We start from the raw sequence: 18,359 nt of genomic DNA on the forward strand, positions 1-18,359 counted from the left end.
AATCAACCCAAATGTCCATCTGTGACAGACTGGATTAAGAAAATGTGGCACATATACACCATGGAATATTATGCAGCCATAAAAAAGGATGAGTTGCATCCTTTGTAGGGACATGGATGCAGCTGGAAACCATCATTCTTAGCAAACTATCACAAGAACAGTTTTCCAATTCTTGGATTTCATCTGTTTTATCCTACTTCATCAGTTCCCAAATGAACTTGTCTTCCTTCTTATTTAGTACTGACATTCATACAACCACTCTCAGTTTCCTTCTACTGCTATTTTTTCAACAACTCCATCCATCAAAACTCCACTCCTCAATAAATGCTATAGTGTGACTTAACTGTTTCTACACTTTACCTGTCTCAATGCTGCTGAGAAAGATCACACTGCTCTCTCATGCTGGTGTCTCTTGAAACTGTTTGTCTCCAACTTGCAGAACTATTCAACAACCCTTTAATTTGTCCATGGTCAGCTACTTCTCATATTTTCTTCAGTAGTTATTCCAAATCTTCAAACCCCCTAACTCAACTTTTAAACTCTTATATTCCTACCTCTTATGTGATTGAGAAAATTAAGGCCATCAGGCAGTATTAACCAACCTCCCAACTCCTTATCTAATAACATCTATTTTCATATTTGTTTGTCCTTTTTCAAGCCAGTTTATCCAGCTATGTTTCTGATCCCATCTCCTCCATCTTCAGGTTCTTACTCTAGTAGATGTGCCTTCTCAGTCCTCTATCTACAGATAGATCTTTTCTTCAGACCATGTATGTTACCTATTCTCAAATTTCTCACTTGCAGGGTCCCATATAGTGACTGTGAAGTCATGTGTACACTCAAGTTTACCACATAGGAAAACAATATGATGGCATATCAACATTTAACCTAGTAATTTTCCTAAATTTTTGAGAATAATATATATAATTATTAAATGAGAATCTTCAATATGTAGACAGTTCACAATTTTAATGCCAATGATTACATTTATGTCCAAAGAATAAATTTTGGACAGTAACAGAAAGGAAAAAAAGCCACCTTTTCTTGAGCATAAGGTCTGTGTTTTATTCATCTTCAGCACTCTGGAAATTTAAAAATATATGCATGAATGAAAAAAATAGAAAAAAGATGAATGAATATTTTAGGGAAAGGAGGCTTGGAAGGAGTATTAGAATAAAAGAAAAGATGCTTAACAAACTAAACCCTAAACAAAATATTGTTTGCATATTATCACCACTAAAATCATATTTATAGAAGAAGCAACAAAGACTATAGATTCTCCTTCCCCCACTTTTTTTTGGAGACTTTCTTTTTGGCATTTTAAAAAGATATAATTCATAGGTGATAAAATATGCCCTTTTAAAGTATATGATTCAGTAGCTTTTTAGAACATTCACAAAGTTGTGTGACTATCACCACTATCTATTTTGACAACATTTCATCAGCCCAAAAATGAACTCTGTATCTATTAGTAGTCATTCTCTAGTCTTCTTTCCCCTTAACCCCTGGCAACAAGTAATCTACTTTTTTGTCCTAAGGATTTTCCTATTCTGGACATTTCATATAAATGGAATAATACAATATATGGCCTTTTGTGCCTTTCTTCTTTTACTTAGTGTAAGTTTTGCAAGCTTCATTCATGTTGTAGTATGAATCAGTGGTTCAATCCCTTCTACAGCTGAATAATATTCCATTGTATGGATATACCACATTGCTTATCTATTTACCAAAGCAGAGATCTTTTTCTCTGATGTTTTCACAAATTAACTACTTCAGACAAACTGACTACTCATATTTTATGCTATTATCTTAATGAGCTTGTGATATGGTTTGGCTGTGTTACCACCCAAACCACATCTTGAATCACAGCTCCCATAATCCCCATGTGTCCTTAGAGGGATTGGGTGGGAGGTAATTGAATTATGGGGACGGGTTTCTCCCACGCTGCTCTTGTGATAGTGAATAAATCTCATGAAATCTGATGGTTTTATAAAGGGCATTTCCCTTGCACATGGTCTAACTGCTGCTGTGTAAAATGTGCCTTGCTCCTCCTTCACCTTCCTCCATGATTGTGAGGCCTCCCTAGGCATGTGGAACTATGAGTCATTTAAACTTCTTTTTCTTTATAAATTATCCAGTCTCAGGTATTTCTTCATAGCAGTATGAAAATGGACTAATACAGCTTAGATTTATGTTATTTTTTAAGATAAGAATTTCCTATTAAACTAATCTCCATGAGAGATAATATCTCAAATTATGAAGGAGAAATGGGATTATGGAGAAATAAACATATTTCAGAGGCAATTAAGCATTAGAATTAACAAGATTTGGTGAGTGGAGGGAAGGAATTGTACCCAGTGGGGAAGAACTAATCAAGAGTGATGCTCAGGTTTCTGGTTTGAGCAGGTGCAAAGATACCAGGCCATGCACTGAGACTGAGTGTATAGAAGAAGGAATAAGTTATTTATTTTGGCTGCTGGTTTGGTGAGAGGTATAATGAATTTAATTTTACATGCTGAGCTTAGCATGCCCCTAGGACATACAGGAAGATGTCGAGAACCCAAGTGGACAGATCTGGCAGATACTTAGGAAGGAGAACTGGGTTGAAAGTATAGATTTGGAAGTTATCAATATATACATGCTACTTGAAGCCATGAAGCAGAATGCACCATCAAGATAATACGTATAGATAGTGAAGAAAAGAGGGCCCAGGATGGGATCCTGGAAAATGTCAACATGGTGGACATACAGAAAGCTCACAAAGAAGATAGAGGTGGCCAGAGCGTATGGAGAACTAAGAGATAATCATAAAAGCCAAGAGGGCAAACAAAATGTTTCAAGAAGAGACTGGCAATGAGATCAAATTCTAAATAAAGTTTGCCTGATAAAATATAAAAATGGCTAACTAAATTTAGCAGCATACATAATTTCAGTTATGTAACAAAAAGTTACATAACTTGTAATTGTAATAAAATAGAAGTAGAAAAACAAACCCTCAAAAAGGAGGCAAACAAGAGAGTGGATTTTAGGTACCCCTAACACACACAAAATAAAAGAAAGAAAGAAAGGTAACTATATGAAACAATGGGTATGTTAAGTTGCTTGACTACATACAGTAAATGCTATGTGTATGTATAGATGTATGTGTGTGTTTGTGTGTGTATATACATATATATCTCAAAATAAGCATATCACAACATCACATTTTACACCTTAAATGTGTACAACAAAAAATGGACAATGGTGAAAAATTTCAATTATTATATCTAATATGGTAGTATTAACATAGTCCAAGAAGGCTGGGCACAGTGGCTCACACCTGTAATCCCAGCACCTTGGGAGGCCGAGACGGGTGGATCAGTTGAGGTCAGGAGTTTGAGACCAGCCCCTGGGCAACATGGCAAAACTCTGTCTCTACTAAAAATACAAAAATTAGCTGGGCATGGTGGAGCACGCCTGTAATCCCAGCTACTTGGGAGGCTGAGGCAGGAGAACTGTTTGAACCTGGATGATGGAAGTTGCAGTGAGCCGAGATTGTGCCACTGCACTCTAGCCTGGGCAGCAGAGTGAGATCCTGTCTCTCTCTCTCTCTCTCTCTCTCTCTATATATATATATATATGAAGAAATTGAATGGGATTAGTATGTTTTTGACATTTCACTTGAACTTGCCGACAGATTAGATAAAAAAGAAAATACAATGGGCTACATTGTTTTCTTATCAGTAAGACAGCTATATCAGTTCTTTAAGAGAGATAATAATAAAATCTTAAAGTTTTACCCAGATTATTCTAAAATGGATGGTAGCATAAGAGACGATATCCTCAAAAATGCTTGGATAGCTACTGTAAAAGTAATTCTATACGTCTATTGCTGTTTCTTTAAAAATTTTCCATGAGTTTCTTCTATTTAACATAGTAGAGGAGGTTCTAGCCATAAGTTAACCAACATAGTAGAGGAGATTCATTAGGCAAGAAACAGAAATAAAAGGGATTCAGATTGAAAAAGAGAAAGTAAAACTATCTTTAAATGCAGGTGACATGGTCTCCTATATAGAAAATTCTAAGGAATCAACAAAAAACTATTACAGCTAATAAATGAGTACAGCAAGGATACAAGATCAACATACACAAATTAATTGTATTTCTATACAGTAGCAATGAACAATGAAAAATGAAAGTCATGAAACAATTCAATTTACAATAGCACCTAAACAAATTACTTAGAATAAATTTAACAAAAGAAGTAAAATATGTATATACTGAAAACTACAAAACATCATTGCAAGAAAGTAAAGAAGCTGGGTATGGTGGCTTACACCCATAATCCCAGCCCTTTGGGAGGCTGAGAAGGGAGGATTGCTGAGGAGGGAGTCATGTTGCCTAGGCAACATGGCCAAACCCCGTCTCTACAAAATTTTTTTAAAAAATTAGCTGGGTGTGGTGGCATGCCCCTGTAGTCACAACTATTCAGGAGGCTGAGGTGGGAGGATCACCTGAGCCTGGGGAGATAGAGGGTGCGGTGAGCCATGATTGCACCACTGTACTCCAGCCTGGGTGACACAGTGAGATGCTGTCTCAAAAAAAGAGAAAAAAATGAGAAAGTAAAGAAAAAATAAATGTTTCTGCAGATCATATGGGGCAGAAAAATAAAGAAAACATAAATGGAAAAACATTTTGTGCTCATGGATTAGAAGACTTAATATTCTTAAAATGGCAACAATCCTCAAATTGACCTAACGGAACACAATCTCTATCAAAATCCCAGAAATTTTCCCCCTGAATTGACAAGTTGAACTGAAATTTCATTAGGAAATACAAGCAACCAAAAAGAGAGAAGGAATAGCACCTACACTCTACCGGCATCATAATCACCTGTGGTGTTTTAAAAATGCAGAATCACAACTTTAGGAGTGATGTTCAAGTACTTTTGAAAAGTTCCCAGTTGAGTATTATGCACAATCATAAAACAGAGTAGAAGTTATTTGGGCTTATAAGATTTTCATTGGTGATAAACAGAAGATAGCCTTAGTGACAAAGAAGAAAACAACAACAAAAAAGAAAGTACAAGCCACAGGTAATACTTGGTGGAGAAGCATAGCCCATCATACCCTCTGGGATGAGGTGGCACTCAAACACACTTCCAGAAAATTAAAAACAACAACAACAACTAAACGTGATAGAATATTGGAATGGAATATTAAATACTGTCTGGAAACATCTACCAAATAGTAGAAACTTACATTCAGCTGTTTGTTGTACCAGTGGTCAAAGAACCAATTACCTCTTGAATTTATGATAATAAAGGCAAATCATCAGTATAAAAGGCAATGCTCACTTTCCTGTTTGCTGTGTACTATCATCTAAGCTATGGAAAGGTGTGAATCATTGAAAAATCCATTCCTCTGTTTAACAAGCTAAAAAGCCCAGACAGACAAAATGGATAGGTGTACACGACAGTCAGGATGACAATCTTCGTATTTTAGAGTCCTAATCACAACTATTTTCAAGAGACCTCTGCTTCCCCTTTAAAATTCTATAATATAGGCATAAATAGGCTGTATATATAAAGTTATATCACATGGCTATGTAATCTGTTTTCACACTAACTCTGATGTAGAATATGTTAGCAGCAATGACTTTGAATAAATGTTTCATTAACGATTATTCTGCTTGCCCTTCTAAAGATTATGAGATATTTTGCTAGATAATTGAAATGGCTTAAGTCTCTTACAATCGGATATTCATGAAAATTTGAACTGATGACAAATTTTTCCTTAAAAAATTCTCTAGCTTAAAAACAGCAATTCTCTTAAAAAAGAGTAATGATAATTCCATAGCATTTATAGATATGCCTGAGAACCATAAGTACATAGAGAAATAATTTCTTGATTTTTAGTTTGACACAAAGTTACCAACATTGTTGCTTTTGACAATACTATGCTTTTCAGTATTTGTTTTTTTCTATCTTCCACTGCAAATTACTTAAGATTGCCTCTCTTTGAATATTTCATCAAATATTCTTATGAATTTGTTAAGGCCATCCTGATGACACTTTGGATATGGAACTATCCTCAAACATCTATCCACACATGGCTAAGAAACTGCATCACTCTCAGGCTTAGAAATTTTAACATGTTTAATTTCATTAAACTTTTTAAATTTTTATTTTTGATGTGTGTGTAAATATAGCTAAGTATAAATATATTACTCATTACTCAACAGGAAAAAATATTATATTCAAACACTTAACAAACTGTTTTTGAACTTACTCTTTGCTATTCATTTCTCCTTTTACATTCAGAAGACTTACTATAATGTGACTTACTATAAAATGAACATAATCATGCAGTAAGATCTGTATCATACAATTAGATCTAATTAATGAAAACAGTAATTATAATGGATTCTGTTTATTTTAGTTACTGTGTTAATTGTAAGTACTAGCATTGCTATAAATATTAAACTTTGAGGTAAGCTTTTTTCTTCATATTAGGTTGGTGCAAAAGTAATTGCGGCTTCTGCCATTAAAATTAATGGCATTAAAATAATGGCCATTAAACGTAATGGCAAAAGCCGCAATTACTTTTGGACCACCCTTAATAAAACTTATATTTCAAATAAAATATAAAAAATGTTAATCATATATAGGTTGAGCATTCCCTAATTTGAAAATCCGAAATCCTAACTGCTCCAAAATCCAAAACTTTCTGAGTGCCACAATGCACAGTAACCTTTAAATCAAAACATGACATTGCAGGGAGAGATTGAAAGCCTGCCATTTTTTTGTTTTTGTTTTTGTTTTGCTATTGCTTAACAGCTGATATAGGTATTCTGGTGATGCTACTATGCTGCTTAGTTCCTTGAACACATTACCCTTCCACTGTATTAATAGTTTGTCATATTTTTTACTGTTAAGTATTTATGCGTTAATAAGTGTTAAAAAGTGACTATTGGTTGGGACCACAGAAATTCAGAGTCAGAAATGGCAATGATGCCAAACAACCACAGACTGTCCACATGAGTGATTGAGACAGATGTCTTTGCTTGCTTCTGATCGTTCAATGCAGACAAACTTTGTTTCATGCACAAAAGTATTAAAAATACTGGATAAAATTACCTTCAGGCTATGTGTATAAGGTGTTTATAAAACATAAATGAATTTAGTGTTTACATGTGGGTCCTATCCTCAATATATCTCATTATATATATGCAAAAATTTCAAAATCTGAAAAAAATCCAAACTCGGAAACACTTCTGGTCCCAAGCATTTCAGATATGGTATATTCAGCCTGTATTATAGAATAAGATTATTTACAATAATGTTGTATAAGAACATAAGCTGTTATTAATATTTAAACAATCTATGATTGTGTTTATTAACTACCAAAACAAAATGATGCTTGGAATACTCAGACATATTTTCCCTCACAATAAAGACTGAGATTTATTCTAAGAAGTAAAAGCAAATTCAAAAGCCTATGTTGAAATGATTAATGAGTGCTACCAACATTTTCTTTTTCTTTTTCTCTTTTGCGGATGGAGTCTCACTCTGTCACCTGGCTGGAGTGCAGTGGCGCGATCTCAGCTCACTGCAACCTCCACCTCCTGGGTTCAAGCGATTCTCCCGCCTCAGCCTCCCGAGTGGCTGGGACTATGGGCACACACCACCATGCCCAGCTAATTTTTGTATTTTTAGTAGAGACGGGGTTTCACCACATTGGCCAGGATGGCCTTGATCTCCTGACCTCGTGATCCTCCCACCTCAGCCTCCCAAAGTGCTGGGATTACAGGCGTGAGCCACTGCACCCGGCCCCAATATTTTCTTATAAACAATTGCCGTTGATACTTCTTGCCATGTTCCAGGATACATGTTCCCTACAGAGATCAACCTGGTCTCCTCTAGTTTACAGTTCCAGAAGTATTACACAGTTACTTAAGCAAAGTGTAGTGCTTTGATGAACTGCATTTCTAGAATATACCATCTTTCCTTTTCCTTGGAAAATAATGTGCTCTTTTTTTGAAGAAATAATGAAGTGAGTACTATTTAAAAACCAGAAACTTAAGGTTATAGTCGTCTCTGAATCTCTGCCCAGCAAGTCAGGTATGGCAGTGTGGGATCTGGGCTCCAGGCAAACACCAATGGACTCATGTGTTCTCATCTATACAGTATGTAGAAAACACATTAGAGGCTCATTCTTTTCTTTGCTCTTGGAAGAAAGGAAACTCTGTGTATCTTTCCAAGGACACCTTGGAAAGCTTTTCTCTGTGAATTAGTGATGAAATAATCCTATGCCCAACAAATCAGAAAAATGGTCATCTTTATTAGTAAACCAATGTAATTATCAAAAGTTAGATGAATACCAAAGACAGATTTGAAACTACTAATTTAGACTCAAATAACAAAATATGCCTTAAGATTCATTTTTATGTTTAATGCCTGTTATAGAGAAACTGTCATAGAGCACAAATACAGCTAAATATATCTAAGATAACAAGTGAAGGGACATTGGCTAAATCACTGAATCATATATTCAATGGGTAGAGATCTATCCCAATTATCTGTCTCACTGTGAGAAAAGTGAGAAAAGCACAATTTTAGATTGGGCTTAGATATAGTAAGGCAAAATCTTGCTTATAAATAAGGTGTGCTTTTATTGAGCAGGCTTTGTACCTACACAAAATCAAATTCTGGACTACTAGAAAACTCAATCCCTCCAAAATGTACATAATTTACAATTTTCAGTCTCATATAAATGTAATTAGAACAACCTCATATCCTCAAGCAGAAGGATAAAGTCTTACTGCACACTTGTGCTAAGTTGACTGTATGTCATATATATAATACTGTAAAGATAGCTTCATACTTACTTACTGGCTTGTGCTATGAAAATTAAAATACAGTTGTTTTTATGCCATGCTGCCTGTATTTTTTCCCTGCCTTTCTCCCTGTTCAAAGTTCCCTCTGCAGAAATTCATCTAATGGTACAAGTTTAAGAAAGGCACAACCCATGTTTGCCTTCTAATAAACCCTAAGGCATCTATTCTTTCTTTTCAGAGTATTAAAAAACATTGCTCTTGCTTTGTAATCTTCTGCAGGACTCAAACTGCACTAGAACCTACCAGAAAACTAAGAAGAAGCAAGGGAACCAGAGCCAGAATAAAGTCTACTGTTTGCTACCTGTTTTCTCATTCATTTTTGAAGTTTGTTTCTAGGACATAATATTTCTTGTAAAGTAAGCTCAATTTTTTTCAGCCACTTCAGAAGTTCATTTTAAAGAACTTTGCCTTATTTGTGTCTGAAGCAGTTTTCAATATTGGTAAATAATTTTCAAGTTTCTCTTTTCAATGATCTTTATTAGACCTTACAGATAAAGAAGATATACAGTAATTCATGTTAAAAGAGACACAGGGAAATTTACCTTTGATTCAGCTACTCATAACGAACTTGGTAACCAAATAAATCAGTCTCTCAGAGCTAGTGGATACAAATTCAAGACTGTTTAATAAATCAATCTATTTGATAATAGTTTATCAACATATTAATTAGTATTATTAGAAGCTAACTAGATAAAACACAAGAAAATAAAGCAAATGTAAATGGCAAAATAATTTTTAGGAATAGTAAAAAAGACTACATTACTAATGGGAAATGCCTACAAATAACATATTTTACCTGGCATCATCTTGTGAGAATCTCCTTTTCAAATCCTCTTTATTCCACTGTTCTTTTTCTTTCCCTTGCTCGGGTATATCTTGTGTTTTTTCCTCGTCTCCTGATTCTCTGTTTTTCTCCTTATTACACGTTTTGGCAATCTCTTTCCCTTTCTCATTCTCATTAATTCTTTCTTCCTTTACCTCTTCCTTCTCATGAACTATCTCTTCATGCTTATCCCCTTCTTTCCCTCCCTCTTCTATTCCCTTTGGTCTTTTGAAAGCAACACAAATTGAAGGCATGCAAATAAACACACAAAAAAAGAAAGAAAGTCAAGAAAAAACACTTATGAAATTAAACAGAAAGGTAATAAAACTATCAAAACATAATAAAAATTATATCTTTTAAATGTTGAAAACTTCAGTGTATACTAGAGAAGCACTGTATAAATAGCACTTAATTGTAATAGTTTTTAAATCATTTTCCTTTTACAAAATTACATGAAAAAAGGTAAAAGCTGTGATCTCCCTATTATAAGTTTTTTAATCCGATAAGAGTAAAACAAAATTTAGCTTAGGCATCTATAAAATCTATAGGACAAGTAAGAAACACAAATTATACTAACTTATATACTACATGTATAAATTTTGAGAAGATGAGTACTTTTTCTATGCATACATAAAAATTTCAAGAGGATGGGAAAGCATACTACTGAAAAAGTATTATTCTTACATTTTCTAATAACAAAATATACTATTTTCATGTTCCTTGGAACATGAAAAATTCAAGTCTCAGCCATCACTTTTATTTCAGTAAAGATGTAATAAAAGATCTTAATTTTTAAATTACAAACATGAAGAAAGGTATTATTTCCAGTGATCTAGTAAGCAAAATTATCCACAGTTCCATAACATTTTTTTTTTGGTGCAAGAAGTCCGAAATGTGTGTTAAAATATATTAAAAAGTAGTATGTACTGAAATTGAGCTCCCCTCGCTTTAAAATAGAGTAACCTTTTAGAAATATATAATTTTATGTTCATCCAAGAAACACAAAGACCTTCTAAAACATATTTGGAGAAGTTTGTTGTTGAAATCCCCTTACTCACCTGATTTTCTTGTTTCCTCTTGGGCGTTCTGATTGGACAGACATGTAGCTTGTGCTGCTGAAACGAGAAGCACTACTAGTCCTTGAAACCGCAGATATATCACTTACATCACTGTCCGAAGATTTAGTAGAAACATTATCTGCCCCTCTATGAGGATCCCATCCTGATCGATACTGTTAACACAGATTGACAAATACGCAGAAGTTGTCAGTATTACCACACAAAGCAATTATTAGCTTTCTCCTATTTCAGCACTTTCATTGTCCACAGAGGAAACTGCAAAATCCCACTCAGTTGCATATAAAACAAAAGTGAATGGCAATTATCCTAAAAGAAAAATTCAATTTATATGAAACCTTTGTTTTTAGCAAAGTAATTAGAATGTTTTTACCACACCCCAATGAAGGCCATTAAAATAGTTTCAAAACAACACTGGCCTCAGGAAAGAACATTTAGGTAAGATCTGGGAAATGAGCATTTGGTTTAATGTTAGGAAGTATAAATTTTTTATTTTTTAATAAAATTTTTTTAAAATCCCAGGTATAATAAAGCTGCCATTATCACTTATAGAAACCAATTCTAGTAGCCATCAATTAATCCATTATGCTTCACTGAAAACCTAGAGATAATATAAAATCTAATTATTCGACCATTAACTTTTTTAGAAAAGCCAAGAGAAAAGAGAAAGTTTAATTTCAGAGTGGCTGCTGGATTTTGATGAATCCTAGAAATACTAGAAAAAGTCATTATTATTTACAATAGTTCAAACTTCCTGGAATTGAAATAATCAGATAGTTAACTGGCACAGCCAGGGTTGCAGGGTATTCTTGGGTGTTCAGATATTCTGGTAAATTAAAAACCATCGTAAAGGCTTTATGTTGATGACCTAGTCTCATAAAATACATTTAATGTAAAAACTAATGGACAAAATTTAACTTTATTCTGACAACAAAAAATCATTTGCTAAGAGTCGTTTTGTTGAGATGTAAAAAGGATAGATTTTGGAGTCTGGAAACCTGAAGTAAGAAAAACTCTCACTACTTGAGTAAATCTGAGCAAATCATTTAATCTGTAAAAGGCTTCTTATAAAAAAATGGATAATAATATCTTTTTTTGCAAGGCCTAGAACTAAGACATATGTGGTATCTGGCATAAAGTAAGTAAATGGAGCCTGTAGTATTACGGTATTATTATAACTTGGTGATACAACAGTATTCTTACTATAAACATCAAATATGACTATTATTGGGTTAAGAGATTATCTGCTAATTGATTTTGATTTGTTTAGATGTGCTTCAAACTTAATGCTGAAACACTCTTATCTAGTTAATTTTGCAAAGGAGAATTTTCTAATCACAGATATTAGCAAATTCCATAAAGCCTTAGAAAGATGATTATTTTATATCAACACTTGCTATGTCTTAGAGAATAATTACCTAATAAACAATCCCCCACGAATGACAATTCATTGCAAATATTAGATATATATAAACATTTTGACCAAGATAAATTGAGTGGCAACAGAGCATAAACAGTAAATTCGACATAAGTTATCTGTTGATTGTTTTTTTCCAGAACCTCTCAGTATCTCGCTATCCATTTTAAAAGTTGACTCTTCTTCAAACGTAAAGAAATTATTTCTAAGTCTCCATAAAATTTTAGTTAAATCCATTAACCTAGCAACATATATTCAAATTAGGTGAGAATTAGCCTTTCTTAGTCCACTTTAACTTTCTATCTTGTTAGATAAACTCTCAATTATCAAAAAGCATACAATTAAATTCTTCTAAAAATATCTGCCTTTTCTGAGGAAATATCTATTTAAATAGAGCCATAGGGTTTAATTTTAAAAGAAACATTATTAATATACAGCGCATTTATTCAAAGACAATTTAGATCATAATATTATTTTTCAAATAAAGTCATTTTAAAATACCAAACATTTTGCCTTAAATGACAATGATGAAAGCCATTGCCTAGAATAGCATTTAAATGAATGGGGTCAACATTATCCATGTTATATCTGTCTATATAATGTATACAATATGTACACTATATAATAATATATTGTATACTATATAATACAATAAATGATATATCTATATATATTTTCACAAAATGTATTGAAAGTAAATGTGATCTCAAGGTAAGGTATATGTGGAAAGATTTCATTTTACTTATATGTTTTTTGGGCATTTATTCATACAAAAATCAAAGTTTTAAGAAATTTTTCAAAGCTATAAAATTGTTCAATAGATACTATACTGCATATGGGGGACTTTTCTCTGATTCTTATAATTTATAATAAAAAAGAAAAACAGCTGCTATTCTTTCTTTTAAAGTAATTTATTATTGAATATGAAAGCAGTTTTGGTAATGTATTTCTTATTTGTTTTTGCTCATGGGATTATTGTATCATCTAAATTCAAAAGGAAAACTGTAAGTTTTAACTCTGGCAGTAGTAAGGGCAATAATGTAATCATTAAGAGCCAATGCTCTGGAATGGGACTGAATCATTTGAATTCTGGCTACGTAGATTATTAGGTTTGTGATCTTGGATCAATTGCTTCTATGAGTCTCAGTTTTTCATCTCTTAAAATATGGATAATAATTGTGCCTGTCTCCAAGGCTTGCTGCAAGGATTAAGCAAGACAATGTGTGTAAAGCACTTAGCACAATATCTGACACATAACAAGTGATGACAAATGATGACAATGATAATGATGATGATGATTAAATAGTAGCCAAATACTGGCTTATGTAAATTTCAGGAATATCTTTAGCTAAAGAATATTAGTTAGAAATATTTAATAAATATATTAAGACTATTCAAAGCTACAAAAACATAATTATTTTTACATATATCCAAGATATCTGCTTCAGAAAATATGTTTATAAAACAAAATTAAAATTTTAAACCCAACTTTACTACTGACTCCTAGTATGTCCTCAGGCTTCACCTTCCCCATTTGGCCAGGTTCATCCATATCCCATTACCTAATAGGGAAACACTGATTCCCAACTGCAGGATGAAGAATATCTTTATCTCAGCAGGAAATATATGACACTTCTTGGCCAATATAGAACATGTCTTATTTTTAATATTTGTCTTAGAACCTTATCCTGACATCCAAAGCCACTAGGTACTCATGTATCCCATGCTTTCCTGATTGGTTCTTGTCCAATTTGCTTTTCTTTCATATCTGAAACCTAACTACTTATTTGGCTTTTCAATTTCAGTAGTTAGGATTCTGATTTTGTCTACTCTAGGCTTTGTCTTTTTAGGTCTGTCATGATGTCTAGTCTTGTTGCTATGATTCATAGGTGCATACAGGCTTTAATTTGTTTAGCTTTTAAAAGACAGGTTAGCATGGTGTGCACTGTGCATATCTTTATCCAAGAGTTCTCAGATCATCCAGTTTGCTTAGCTAAAATTTTAGATATGCAAAATTTAAGGAAAGATAAGATTCTTCATATTGTAGTTTTATGCCTTTTTTCACAGCGTTATAATAATGTAAAGGTTTTATGCCTTTTATTCACACACAGCCCTACGACAAGAGACAGTGTGTATAATTCACCACACATGGCCTCTTGTCACAGGGCTGTCTGTCTATCTATCTGTCTATCTATCTATCTATCTATCTATCTATCTCTATATCTATCTCTATCTCTCTCTATATATATCTATCTCTATCTCTATCTCTATCTATATATACATACATAGATGTATGCATGTGTATGTAAATGTGTTCATGTTTAATTTTCAAACCCCCATTAGACTACAAACACCCGAAGGCCAGCACAGTATCTTCCTCATCTTTGTGTGTCTCTTAGCACCTAAGAGTCAAATATTTAACTTAATTTAATTTAAACTATGAGTTTTAGCCTTCTGACTAGGAAGATAAGAATACACTCCAGTTTAAGAATTTTTGAGAAAAATATATTCAAAATATATATTCAAAATACATAATAGTATGCTTAGCAAATAGCAAAAGCTTATTTCCAATGCCTAAAGCAGAAGGTCATTAAATAGAAGGAAACTGAATGGAATAGTTTATATAAAGAAAGAATAGAAATTAGCTAAAGGCTCTAGTTTAATGGTGATTAATGATGATTCTGCTATCTACCCAAGGCTTTCATCAAATGTATTTCTCTGTTGACTTCTAAGCCACTGAGCATGTTTACCATTGGGGTTAGCTCAGGTTTCCATTACAAATAGACATATGCTTTTAAAAATGAGAAATCTGGACAGTGAGAAAGAATATGAAAAATATTTTTAATAAATAAAATTTCAGAAGAATACATTTTGAACATATTTAGAATTTAACATATTCACATATACAACTCAACCCCCACCCCCAGAAATCTAAGTACTAAACGACTTAATAATAGAGTCAACACTTAAAATGGATAAATGTAGTTTTACTTTTCCTAAAATATGATAAACAAAAGTTATATACTTCAACAATGAGAGAGAAGCAGCTGAATTGTTATTATACCAAGGTAATGAGCTATGAATGTGAGTAAGTAAATTTATTTATTTAGGAAATGGTTGGTGTTGTCTTGGCACTATACAATACATAATGTTTTAAATAATTAGCATGTATTACAATATAGCTGATAGATGAACAATGAATGGCTTGTTAACCATTCTCTTTAATGGAACAAAAACAAAGAACGATAACATGATCTTAGCTGAAAACTGTGCTCTGATTAAAGATCATTAAAATCTTGGAAGAGAATAAAGAAGTTTTTCCGAACAACATTTTAATGTTTTGTACATTACTATTAAGATCATGAACTAGAAAAATTTACAGGAAATGATTGTTCTTCAGGATGTTCCAGACTCTAAAGAGTTCCTAAGTGGCTTGGAAAAGTTAATGTTCTTCCTATATATCTAACATCAGTGGAAAGTAACAGTGTACCTGCAGAGCTCTATTGAAAAGAAGGCTATTATTAAAGTGTTAGAATGATATGCTTAAAAAATAAATTACAATTTCTAAAATCAGTTTCATTTTCTCCAGTAGTCATTTGAAGTTCTTAGGCCATTTCCAACTCTGATTTTGCTAAAGCACCTCAAGAACTCTGGTTGTTTGATCTTCAGACAAAAGATGGAGGCAGGATTATGAATGTCCTTAAATATCACTTGTCTTCTATAAATCTCACCAGTTAACAACCATTTATTGTATAAAACAATAATCAAAAATTTAATTATAGCAAAGTACTGGATAATATAGAAGCCCAATTTTGAAAAAAAAACAAGTCTTATGTTATCAAGAAGTACCTGGATACCTGAATATCATATTCAAGAAGGAAATACTGAGTTAGTCAAAAGACCAGGGGGCGGGCGGGGAAGAAGACTAAGGCAAACATAATATTTGGAAGATAAATGTTAGGCTGAAGTTCTGGGCAAGGCTCTTGATATCAGTCTAGGGGAGGTAGAAGAAAGAAGAGGGCAGAGGGAATTCTGGCACTGCAGTCATTAAATAACCATGTGCATTTTTGTCATCTTGTTTTTATTTCATATAATAATAGAAAGAAAACAGTTGTTACTCTTCGATAGTAACACAATTGCAGGTACTTTTTCTTTGAGGAGCTACTTCAAGATGATGTTTTTCTCTGTCCTACCCAAGGCTCTTATCAGTGCCTGATCTGAATGCTGAATTGTATAAAAAATGTCCTTGTCAGATAATTTTGTTTAGCTATGACTTCTAAAGAAGGTATTGTGTGATAACAGTCTAAAATTGGGAGAAGAAGGCAGAGAGAAAATGCCAAAGACATTGGAGGACTTATTTAAGATTTAGTCTTGTAAACAAAATTCTGCAAATGAAATCCCAGCTTGAAAGATTTCTGATAGCTGCAGAGCTCAAAAGGAAGGAGCCTGCAGTAAAGCTGAGCCTAATGAACATCATGCCTCAGTCTGGAAAGGAGTCAAGTATATAAAATTTTCACTGGAGACGGAGGCACTGAATTTTCTCCCTTGTTGGTCTTCAGGCCTGATGGCCTCTTCAGTTTGATATAGTAATTAAATTAGCTACAATTATTATTTGTATACCCTGTGAAACGTACTGTTGTAAATAATATATGTGGATTATTTTATTTAATTCTCCCAAACCTTATGAGGTGGCCTTTGTGATAGCTGGAGTCCAAAGGAAGTATAGTTAGGTAGGATGAGCCGTACTCAACACCCTCTCCATTACATAGGTCTAGTCATCCTCTAAGGCACAGTTTAAGATGTCACCTCCTCTGTGAAGTCTTCCTTAACTCCTTCAAAGAGAATTAATAACTGCCTCGAATCTTCCTCAACTACTTTACTCATGCCTTTATTATATCTATATAATCCTCAACTACGTTACTCATGCCTTTATTATCATGTGGTATTACGTGTACTTCTCCCTTGTCTATCCATCCATCCATGTATCAATCATCTATCTAGCTATTTATCCATCTATTTGTAATCTACCCACCCCACTAGATTATAAACTCCCAGAGGATAATGACTTTTGTTGATTTCAGTAATCTTATTATCTACATCTGGGCCTGGCATTTAGAAGGAACTCAATGAATGTTTAATGATCACAATGAATGAATGGAATGATTTGCTTTATCTGGGCTATATACTGAAGCATTATTCCATTATGAAGTACCAAATCAGTACACAAGATACTACACTGATAGCTGTATAGGGTTTAGTCACCTAATTATTTCATTCTCTGTGGTGGGTATAGGCAGTGCTGTTAAACAGTAAATGTTTAACAACTAGCTTTCTGGGGAAACAAATTCCAATTTATGGAGTTTTCTGATTTCCATGATATAAATACTCCCATTATGGCAGATTTCAAGTTACCAAGTGGTCACTGAACAGACAGCTGGGCACACCACTGGTTGTGGGGTTTAGGAATACAGGCTTTGTTTATAGGGCTCACTAAGACTCCTGAGGAGAGAATGAGTAAGGGACAATAAATATTTACTATGTATCAAGATCTGTGATCTCGTTTAAAGTTCACATTGGATCTGTGAAGAAGGTATTTTCTCCATTCTAGAGATCTAGAAACAGACTCATCCAGAGAAGTCTTTGAAACATGAAATAGCAAGAACAGCTTAAAGTAAAAAGCTGCAGTCAAAGAAAGGGTAGCCATTAGCATGTATGCCAAGACTTACAAATGAATCAGCTGTTGCTTGATGTGAAGGAAATTTATGAGGTGAATAATTTTTCCTGGAGAATTTACAGAGGAAGAATTACTGCCAGTAGTCAATTATGACTTTCCCTAAGGCTTGGCTTTGTGGGAACTCAATGTCTATTAGTAATCAGCTTCTCCTTGAGAAACAATCTTAATTTACTTCTATCGATTTCTCAGTTTTCAGAGATAGAAATGCCAGTGCTGCAATGAAACCCCAGGTTTAGAGATCTCAGGTAGGTGCAAAGCTTATGTTTTTGCCCTTAACAAATGAATTTACCATCTTCTTCAAGAGAATCAACAACTCTTAAGCCATTCTATCATGTACTAAAACTCTTCTCAAAAACAAAAAAAACAAAAAAAACCCACCAGAACAAAATTCCCCAATAACATCCTAATTTACTAGTCAGTGGTATCTTTTTA

General features: G+C 33.5%; 1 protein-coding gene across 5 annotated transcripts in view; it reads right to left on the reverse strand.

The window, feature by feature from the left end:
* RIMS2 (regulating synaptic membrane exocytosis 2) overlaps positions 1 to 18,359 on the reverse strand; it is a 773,533-nt gene that overhangs the window by 156,984 nt on the left and 598,190 nt on the right. For 2 of the 5 annotated variants that reach the window (XM_011931160.1, XM_011931170.1), the window contains one exon: positions 10,759 to 10,931. The exons of the other annotated variants lie outside the window; for them this stretch is intronic. In XM_011931160.1, the coding sequence (XP_011786550.1) occupies positions 10,759 to 10,931 (173 nt within the window). The remainder of the gene's footprint in view (positions 1 to 10,758; positions 10,932 to 18,359) is intronic. 5 annotated transcript variants of the gene reach the window in all.

This window comes from Colobus angolensis, unplaced genomic scaffold (genome assembly GCF_000951035.1).
Source record: "Colobus angolensis palliatus isolate OR3802 unplaced genomic scaffold, Cang.pa_1.0 Scaffold121, whole genome shotgun sequence".
In the NCBI taxonomy this organism is placed as follows: Eukaryota; Metazoa; Chordata; class Mammalia; order Primates; family Cercopithecidae; genus Colobus; species Colobus angolensis.